Here is a 9,498-nt window from a genome sequence, read left to right as displayed (position 1 = left end):
AAGAACTGAGACTAGCCCAAGGTCACCCAGCTGGTGTCTGTGGGAGTGCATAGGCTAATTTGAATTCCCCAGATAAGCTTCCACAGTTCAGGCGGCAGAGTGGGGAATCAAACCTGGTTCTCCAGATTAGAGTACACCTGCTCTTAGCCACTAGGCCACTGCTGCTCCTTTAAAGATTTCTAAAGAGAGGCCGGATGGCCATCTGTCAAGAGTGCTTTGATTGTGTGCTTCTGCATGGCAGGGGGTTGGACTGGATGGCCCTTGGGGTCTCTTCCAATTCTAGGATTCTGTGTGGTGCACCTGCTGTTTGGCTGGGCCCAGGAGGCAAACCGAGAGATCCTGCTGACCAGCAGCTGGGGGAGGGGTTGGAGAGCTGCAGGAAACCCCCGGCCCCATCTGGTCCCGCTGCTCGAGGGGTCCTTTCGCATTCTTGCCGCTTGTCTCTCCTGCTGCTTTCAGAAGTGCCTGCCTGGGGTGGGGGGCACCCCAACCCCTCCTCTGCTTTTCCTGGAGCTTTCCCAAGGTGGGAAGTGCCCAGCCCGTTCATATCAAGGAAAGGGGGCAGGCTGCCCCCCTTGAAGGGCTGCCCAGGGAGAGCTGCTGTCCCTCAGAGGGGAGGGGAATTCCGAGCCACCTGGGCAGAGAGAAAAGGCAGTGGCCTTTTGCTCAAGGGGGAGTGGTTGGGCTGCTCTGCTGAGACACAACGTGTAGCCTTCCTGCTGATCGCCACAGTTTACCAACAGCTGCAGGGAGGAAAAACCTCTTCCAGCCCCCTCCCCATCTGACTCCTTATCGGGGGGGGGGGGAGGACTCCATTGCAAGCCCCCTTGCCCAGGGCTGGTTCTCCATCCTATGGCCTTGGGGTCATTTTTCCTCCAAGTGGGCTGGGCCACAGGTGATTCCCATTGTCCGCCCATCCCCCCACCCCCCATCTAGGGCGGTGGTTCTTCTAGCACAGGGGTAGGCAACCTTTACCACCCAAAGAGCCATTTGGACCTGTTTTCCACGGCCCTGAAGATCTATCGAGCCAGAGAGGGGGCTCAGCAGAGCCGTCTGCAGTTCAGACCCTCCATTCACCTTTCCTTCCAGTGCTGGGAGGCGGAGGCGCCAGGCAGGGAAACCCCCTCTGCCCAATGGAGCAGGCAGCGTGGGGCAGAGGGGGGATGGCGTCTGCGGCCTGCCCAGTGCCGCTGCGTCTCGCGCTGCGGGAGGCAGCGGCACCGGGCAGGGAAATCCCCTCTGCCCGACGGAGCAGGCAGCCACCTGCTCCATGGGGCAGATGGGGGATGGCGGCTGTGGGGAAGGCGGAGGGGGGATGGCAGCTGCTCTGGAGGGACATGCCCACGCTACCCTCCGACTTCCAGGGGTCGGAGGGCAGCGTGGGCATGTCCCTCCAACCCTCCAGACATCGCTGGAAGGAGAGGTGAGTGGAGAGGACGCAGAAAGCGGCGCCCTCACGCACGGAGCCGCCTCCGGTTCGGCCCCTCCACTCACCTTTCCTTTCAGCGCTGCTCTGGAGGGCTGGAGGGACACGCCCACGCTACCCTCCCAGGCCACGTGGAGCTGCAGTATAAGGCTGAAAGCTGGAGTAGAAGGCTGAAAGACTGAAGCCGCGGGTTGCAGACCCCTGTTCTAGCACGTGGGCCTCAAGACTGCCTGGGGCAAGAGCCAAATGGGGGCCAGTTATGACCTGAAAGGCTTGTGTGTTGCACCCCCATCAGAGAACAATTCTGAAGACAGCAAACAATAAGCTTTATTGTGGGAGAGGCCCCATCATTGTCCATAAGTTACATGACAATTAAGCGGTTCGTTTTGTCTCTGTTGGCGCAAGTCAGTGGTCCCTTCTTGCCCTGCAACTTGGGGTTGGTGTCCTGGGCCTGGAATTTCACAGTCACCCAGGACTGCCAAGGGGAGGCACAAGCTGGGGGTGGGGTGGGGGGTGCCTTACCTTGTGTCCTCCAGCTGACAGCTGAGGAAGACCAAACCCCACCTCTACCAGAGGGGGGGGGGGAAGATAAGGTGAACAGCTCTTCCCAGGATAAGGATGAGTTTCTGCAGCCTTTATGTGCGACAGACAGCCCAGGTGCCCCTGATCACTAACTGCGGGGCCCCTTCCTCAGACGCAAGAGTCGGGCACTTGGTTGTTGTGCACTGGATTTTAATTGTTCCTTAAGCCTGTGGGAAGAAGGTGCAGTCCTGCCAACCCAGTGCAGACGTGGTCTTCTGCAGTCGTCGCCCCCGGGCAGCTCACATCATATACCAGGCGGCCACCCCTGCCACAAGTGCCACGCAGGCAGCGAGAGCCAGCTGGACGGGGGGCTGCTTCAGCATGGCCAGGGCGAGGTGGTAAGGGCAGCCGGTGCCCTCACTGCCAGCTGTGGGAGGGAGAGAGAAAGGGAAAGCGCCGTTAGCCGCAGAAGGTGGTGTGAGCAAGCCAGAAGGCAGGAGGAGGAAACCCACCGAGTTTGGCGGCGTAGTAGGGGCATTTGCGCATGTCCCCTCGCCCATCATGCACAGGGAGGCCGCCATCTTGGACTTCTTCCACAACCAGAGCCCCAATCTTGTCCAGCTCGTCGAAAACCTGCAGAGAAAGCCAAGAGGAGCATGAGCTGGGGGGGGTGTTTTGTTTTCCTGCCCTCTGTTGACCTTCCTTCTTCCTTGGCCTCCAGCCCAGATGCACCCTCGTGACCAGCAGCTGCCAAGTTGTCTGGGGGAATCGCGCAGGTATATTTCAGTGGGAGGGGAGGGGGGATGCAGCAGCAAGAGCACTCTGAAACCACTGCCTGCTAGTCCTGAGGCTCTTACATGAACTACTAGATTTTTAAAAATATCATAAATGGACTAGAAACCTGCAGGCAAGACAACAGCAGCAGCCCCAGCTATGAGTGACCTCTGCGCACGGTGCTGGTTTCCCTGGGAGTAAGCCAAGGAGGGGAAAGGAGAGCCAGAGGGTGGGGGCCTGTTTCAAGGCGCACACTGCCACGGCCTCCAGGGACGTAGGTATAGATTTTTAATGGGGGTGGGGGGGTTCGGGGGTGGGGCCACAGTTTTTTCTGCCTTCCCTTCTGGGCAGAGGCATAGAGGGAAAATGGAGCCCGGTGCAAAATCGGAGCCCCCCACCCTCCCCGGAAGCTGCTGTGATGCTGGAACCCACCCCCAAACAGCATCACTTTCAATGGTGTTTAAACTAGAGAGCCCAAATTCTCCTTTTGAATCCACCTTAAAGGGAGAAACTGGGGTCCCTGGTTAAACAACATTGAAAGTGATGCTGTTTTGGGGTGGATTATCCCCCACCCTGAAACAGCATCACTTTCAGTGTGGCGTAGTAGTTAAGTGCAGGTGCATTCTAATCTGGAGGAACCGGGTTTGATTCCCTGCTCTGCCGCTTGAGCTGTGGAGGCTTAACTGGGGAATTCAGATTAGCCTGTGCTCTCCCACACACGCCAGCTGGGTGACCTTGGGTTAGTCACAGCTTTTCGGAGCTCCCTCAGCCCCACCCCCCTCACAGGGTGTTTGTTGTGAGGGAGGAAGGGCAAGGAGATTGTAAGCTCCTTTGAGTCTCCTACAAAGGGAGGATATAAATCCAAACTCTTCTTCTTCTAAACTGAGGATCTCAGATTCTCCCTTTAAATTCATGCCGAAGGGGGTGGATTTAAAAGAAGAATCTGGGGAAATGTGGGGGGTGCCTGCTGTCAGGAGTGCAATTGTTAAGCTAGAAGCACCAAACTTTCAGGGTATCTTTAGGAGACTCTCCTAATCATACCACCCAGGTTTGGTGAAGTTTGGTTCCATAACTTTGGACCCTCAAAGGTGTAGCCCCCATCTCCTATTAGCTCCCATTGGAAACAATGGAGGATGGGGGCACCCCCTTTGGGAGTCCATAGCTTTGGACCCCCTGGACCAAACTTCACCAAACCCAGCTAGTATCATCAGGAGAGTCCCCCAAGCAATCCTGGAAAGTTTGGTGCTGCTAGCCCAAACAATGCCCCCCTACAGGCCAAAAACCAACCCCCCCTAAAATGTTTTTAAAACCCACAAACGGAGGGACGGAGCTTCGGACATGAATGGGGGGGTTGAACCCGAGAACCCCCCCTTTACCTACATCCTTGCTTGTCTCGCAGTGGACAGGGAGGGAGGTGGGGGAGAAACTGTGCCACAAAAGTACCCCCTTTCGTGATAGAAGGCTGACGGGACCAGCTGCCATGAGGAAAATCAAGCTGAAACTCCTGCAAGGAAATGCTGGACCAGGCCCCCAACCCAAACCCACAGCAACCCCCTCTTGGCTTCAGAAACACCCAGGAGCGGAAGCAGGAACCTCATTGCGACGAGGGGTGTGCAAACACTCCAGCCCTCCGTACCTGCATGTTGAACTCGAAGGCTCTGTTGGCCTCCTGGACGATGCGCTCCTTGGTCTCCTGCTCCAAGTCCAGGGCGTTCAGCCGCGCCCGGTAGAGCTGCTTGAACTGCTGGGCATTGGGGATGTTCTCAAAGGTGTAGAACTGGACCCCTTCGCCAGTGCTGGGCAGCCTCAGTGCTCGCTGGGCCACCTTCTTCAACACCTGCCCTCCAGAGAGGTCCCCCATGTAGCGGGTGTAGGCGTGGGCTGCTAGCAGTTCTGGCTCATTCTGCCCAATATGCCGGATCCGGTCCACGTAGCTCTGGGCTGCTTCCGAGCACCGGATCTTCCCCTGCCAATCTTCCCCGTAGAAATACTCCAGGTCTTTCTCCAGGGCCTCCTTCCGGTGCAGCTCCAGTGGGAAATACAGAGGTGCGAATGCTGGGTGGTCCTTGTTGCGCTCCATTTCTTCCTCCAGAGCAGAGTAGGTGTAGAAGAGTGCCACTGTCCCAAGCTGCAAGGGAAGCAAAGCGTGTGAGGGGCTCCGTCTGCCACTGGCCCCCTCTCACCAGGGACTGCCTCTGGCAGAAACATTCTCCGGGGGACCCAACCCAGCAAGCAACCAAGGAAAGGCAGTCAGACAGTTCTCTGGCCCTTGTCCCCACACTTTCCTGGTCCCCTCTCCGTTCCCAGCAAGGAGCAGGTCAGGTGTGGCTTCAAGGAGGCCTTTGTGGAATCTGGCAGGAGGAAGAGAAGTTCACAGCGGGGGCTGTCCCTTGCTCAGCAGGTTGTCAACCTGGGTGCAGCAGAAGGCAAGTCCGTCTGGATTTCTGATTTAATCCCTGACTAGCCTTTCCCTTGATCCCACTGTTCTCCAGGGCCCTGCAAACTCCACAATAGCAGTGTGGAGACGGAGCCACCTGCCGGAGACGAGATTCGACCCGGGGAGGGCCATAAAGCACCCTGAAGCCAGGAACAGGAAAACTAAACAGGCCATTGAGGAATAGCGGTGGAGTAGGTGGGATGCTAAGAGTATTTGTTTGTTGTCTTCATTTAGAGCCTGCTTTTCTCACTAAGACAGAAAATACAGGGCCGGGGGGAGCGGAACCCTGCAATTCACTCAGCTGATCTGAGATTCCCACTAGACAGGATTTCAACAAAACTAGATGACAGAGCAAGTGGAACAGTTAGATTTGAGGCTAGTAGGATTTCAGAGGCCAACAAGAGCTCCAGGGTGCCAATTTATGGGAGTCACAGCTCTCTTCAGACACAAACAGGAATTGATACATCTGCATCTTTAAATATCCAGAAAGTGGGAGGGGTGTTATAAAGAATGCAAAGATTACAACAGAAGAACATCACCATCTGCATTGAAAGAAGAATTCAGCTTGGGGGTTGGGGTGGTGGTGGTCCTACTGCTTTGCACCTGTGTGTTAGCAGAACCACCAACTGAAACTCCCTCTCTATGAACCACCAACTGAAACTCCCTCTCATACTATGAACAAGGCCAAGAGCAGGATGCAAAAATGTACAAGAAAAAGACACAGAAACGAGATAAGACCATGAATTCAATAAATGCTGCAATAGGGTGACAGCCCTGTTCCATTACAAAAGCCCGCAGCTAGACTGGCTGACTGCACGGGAGGCTGGATTCTTTACACATATCCTCTTGAACATTTCTGTTTTGCGTGTAAGGGGAATAGCAGCCACAGATCTTTCTAAGGGACTGGAGGGATTCTCAGCAAGACTTTAGAGAAAGGGAAAATGGTAGAGGGGAAGTGCCAGTAATCCCAAACACAATTTTAGGCCAGTGCATGAACACAAACACACCTGGTATATATGTTCATTACTTGAGAGGCCTGGAGCTCACTACTTTCTAATAAAAGCATCACTGTGACCGCTGTTTGGGCTGCAGAAACTTTATGGATAATGAACCTGGCAATTGGCACTCTGGTTCAGAGGTCTATTTCAAGTCATGCAAACTGCTGGTACTGACTCAGCTGTTACTCCAAGGCAGCACTCACTGATTACAAAAGGCTGTCACCCTGAGCGACAGCCTCACATGTCCACAGGACCAGGAGAAAGAAGCGGGGCCTACCTTGAAAAGCTCCCTCTTGATTTTCCCTTTCAGGAAGTCTTTGACAAACTGAGTGTTCTCAGCCCGGTCATGCGACTCCTTGGTCCCTTCTTTCAGCAGCTCTGACAGGTCTGTGGGGCTCCTGGGAGAGAGAGGAAGACAAGAGTTTTGTTTTTTTTAAAGCTAGGATCAAGGGGATGAAAAGAAGAAGCCGTTTGATTTGGCCTGTTATTTATTTGAGGTTTTTCCTGCTCTCCTCTGCCATCTGCCATGGAATAAAAACAATGAAAATTATAACACATAAAATTATAATAACCATAATACACTAAAACATATAAACAGTATAAAGATACATAAAGATGGTGCTTAGTCCAATCAAGGATGGAATGGCTCAGAAAAATTCCCAACCCTGTATCTTAAACAGATCCAATATAACTGAACAAGAGAAAGGAAAGAGAAAAAGGAAAGAAAGAAAGAAAGAAAGAAAGAAAGAAAGAAAGAAAGAAAGAAAGAAAGAAAGAAAGAAAGAAAGGGAAGCCAGCTAATATGGAAACACACCTGTTGCTGCTCTCAACTGTACCCTAACCCTGGCGAAGCACATCTGTCTTGCAGGCCCAGCAGGAGGGACTCAGCAGTTCCACAGGGCCCCGGTCTCATTGGACCAAGTGTTCCGCCAGGCCTGGGCTATGATAGAGAAAGCCGAGGACAGCCAGATGCTCTTCAGACCGGGGATCATCGGATATTGTTACTAGGTGAGTGGGGTCATATTGAGAGAGGTGGTCCCATAGGTATGCTGGTCCCAGGCCATTTAGGGCTTTAGATGTCAGAACTAAAACCCTGAACCAGATTTGGTACTCCGTCTGGAGCCAACGCCTACAGGACGAAATGCTCCACGACTCAGGGGTGCTTCTGTCCCTTCAGCTGCTACGGGGCATGGAACAACAACAAATTAACAGCAAGCTACCCTCAGGGGCTCATCCTGGCCACTGACAAGGGTCATATCCATGGTTGTGGGCAGGCCCGCTTCCAACACCACGACTGCATCCAGACCCGAGCCAGCATTTGATTTTCCGCGCCAACAAGCTCCCCATGAATCAGGATAATCCAAAACCAGCTGACAGCAGACCTTGTCCCAGCAAGGCCTATCCAGAGCACTGAGAACGGCCAGAGACGTGGATGCAGTTGCTGAATGCGGTGTGATTGTTTTCACACCGCAGTTTAAGGAGGGGGGCGGGGAACTTCTCAAGCTTTTGGTCTCTCCAACAGCATTGATCAGGCCCTGCCAGAAGCCCCCATACAGGATCCAGGAGTGGTCCCTGCCAAAATGTAATGCACCCCATGGCAATGCCCACTCCCTATTTCAAACTCAAACCCCGTCAACAGCACCGTGGCCTGACCCCCAACTCCTGTGCCAGCTCTTCGGCTCTGGAGCTACTCTGTCCTTGAGGACTGGGGGGGCCGGAGGCCTTAATGAGGAAGCTGCCCCATTGGTCAGGAGGGTGTGCGCAGGAGGCTCTCCCAAGAGAGCAAGGCAGGAATCCAGGCACCTTGGAAGAGACTCCTGAAGCGCCCTTTCCAGAGAGCAGCTTCCCCCCGGCACAGGCAGGATGAGTCCCCAAGTTCACCTTCCAAGGAGGTCAGGACCACTGCAGCTCGCAAGATGATCTCAGAGCCTGCCTCACCTCTTCCACCTTCCTGGACAGCAGAGCGTTCCCAGGGGGCCCCCAACATGACTGGCTCAAGTGGGCTGGTCAGAGTCTTTCACAAGAGCAGATACACGGGCCAGGTTCCCTTACTGGAGCCTTGCAGGGGGGAGTTGAGCTGTGCCCACCCCTTACTTAAGAGCCAGGGTGGTAATCCTGCTGTGGGGCAGATTCAGTCCCTGAAGAAGCGGCAGCCCACTGGAGGCCCTGCTTGACCTGCGGCCTGGTAAGAGGTGCTGTTTTTAAAAGGTTGCCATGATCCGGGTAGAAGCATCCAACCCACTTGAGACTGCAGGGACTGATTTGGCCACTTCTCTCGCCACGAGAGTCCCGTCTCCATCCCCAGGAAGAGGAGCACTCACCTGGTGCTGCCCTCCTCTTCCAGATCCTCATAGGAGAGGGTCTCCTCGGGCACTTCCAGTCCCTCGGTGGCAGCCTCGGACGGCAGTGTCCTCTCCATCGGTCTGGTCCCTTGGAGGCCTCACTCAGCTCTTCTCCTGTCTTGCACACAAAGAGCCACATGAGACGGCTGAGCTGGGCCGCCTGGCTGCTGTGCTTGGGGATTCCCCCCCCCCCGCCCCGCAGCTGCCTCCCTCCGCAGGATCCTGCTCAGTCCCCACTAGGACAGCCAGCCCTTCCGACAGCAAGAATAGGCCCGGCCTGGGCAAGGGTCGTGCAGCCTGTGGGCCCACCTCGCAAGGCAGTAAGTCACACCGCTCTCAGGGGGGCAGGAGGGGCCCGATGGCGGGGAGGCCCAGATGCAGGCAGCCCAGGCGGGCGGAGGAGGACAAAGCGCCCCTGTGGCTGCGCAGCCGGCGGTGCCAGCCAGCGACAAAGCGGCCCTCTGTCTCCACGGGGACATGTGGAGGCGCAGTCGTCCCCCCCTCCACGGCCCAGGCGCCAATTTGGCCCCACGGCCGGCCAGGGCCTCTCTGCAGCGGGCTACTTCCGCGCAGCCTCCTTTGCCCCCGCACCCCCCGGCCACGCTGGCCTACCTCGCAGGGCTGCGGGATCTCCCACAGGCGGCCACCGCCGCGCCCTACTCTGCCGAGGCCGCACTCCACCAACCAGAAGGGGCCCGGGGACATCGCCGTGCCTCGGCTCCCGGGAATGGAGCCTCCACCAGCAGGAGCAATCTACCTCCACGAAGCCCAGCTCGGTGCAAGAGGTGGTGGCGGCTAACGGGACACTCTGCACATGCTCGGAGGCACCCCCCTCACCTGCCGGCACCTCAGTCCACTTCCGCGTCTTCTTTTAGGGCCCGGTAGCTGCACTTCCGGTCACCTCCTCGGCCGGACCCCGAGCAGCGAAGTGAGGCGCGCGCGCCGGGTAAGCCCCGCCCCACCTCTGTGACGCAACCTCTGGGCCTTTAAATGCATCGG

General features: G+C 56.1%; 1 protein-coding gene across 3 annotated transcripts; it reads right to left on the bottom strand.

The window, feature by feature from the left end:
- Positions 1 to 1,735: 1,735 nt before the first annotated feature.
- HMOX2 (heme oxygenase 2) lies at positions 1,736 to 9,492 on the bottom strand. Of its 3 annotated transcripts, none has more exons than XM_048493582.1 (6): positions 9,257 to 9,492; positions 8,479 to 8,617; positions 6,435 to 6,555; positions 4,359 to 4,850; positions 2,461 to 2,581; positions 1,736 to 2,375 (listed from the first exon to the last, which is right to left on the bottom strand). In XM_048493582.1, the coding sequence occupies exons 2-6, from the start codon at positions 8,574 to 8,576 to the stop codon at positions 2,248 to 2,250; spliced, it is 960 nt and encodes a 319-aa protein (XP_048349539.1). In that variant the 5' UTR covers positions 8,577 to 8,617; positions 9,257 to 9,492; the 3' UTR covers positions 1,736 to 2,247. The 3 variants fall into 3 exon arrangements, with proteins under 3 accessions (XP_048349539.1, XP_048349537.1, XP_048349538.1); XM_048493580.1 differs by having other exon boundaries at positions 9,337 to 9,491; XM_048493581.1 differs by having other exon boundaries at positions 8,479 to 8,613; positions 9,337 to 9,491.
- Positions 9,493 to 9,498: the final 6 nt, after the last annotated feature.

This window comes from Sphaerodactylus townsendi, linkage group LG04 (assembly GCF_021028975.2).
Source record: "Sphaerodactylus townsendi isolate TG3544 linkage group LG04, MPM_Stown_v2.3, whole genome shotgun sequence".
NCBI lineage: Eukaryota > Metazoa > Chordata > Lepidosauria > Squamata > Sphaerodactylidae > Sphaerodactylus > Sphaerodactylus townsendi.
The sequence above is the reverse complement of the archived record's forward strand: the minus strand, read 5'-3'. Positions and strand labels throughout refer to the sequence as shown.

What these genes read in the sequence shown, in the direction of transcription:
- HMOX2 (XM_048493582.1), bottom strand. Translation starts at nt 8,576, where the DNA reads ATGGAGAGGACACTGCCGTCCGAGGCTGCCACCGAGGGACTGGAAGTG. An exon ending in GAAGAGGAGGGCAGCACCAG is followed by an intron (nt 6,556 to 8,478) that starts GTGAGTGCTCCT and finishes TCTCTCTCCCAG; the next exon opens with GAGCCCCACAGACCTGTCAG. An exon ending in TCAAGAGGGAGCTTTTCAAG is followed by an intron (nt 4,851 to 6,434) that starts GTAGGCCCCGCT and finishes CTTCCCTTGCAG; the next exon opens with CTTGGGACAGTGGCACTCTT.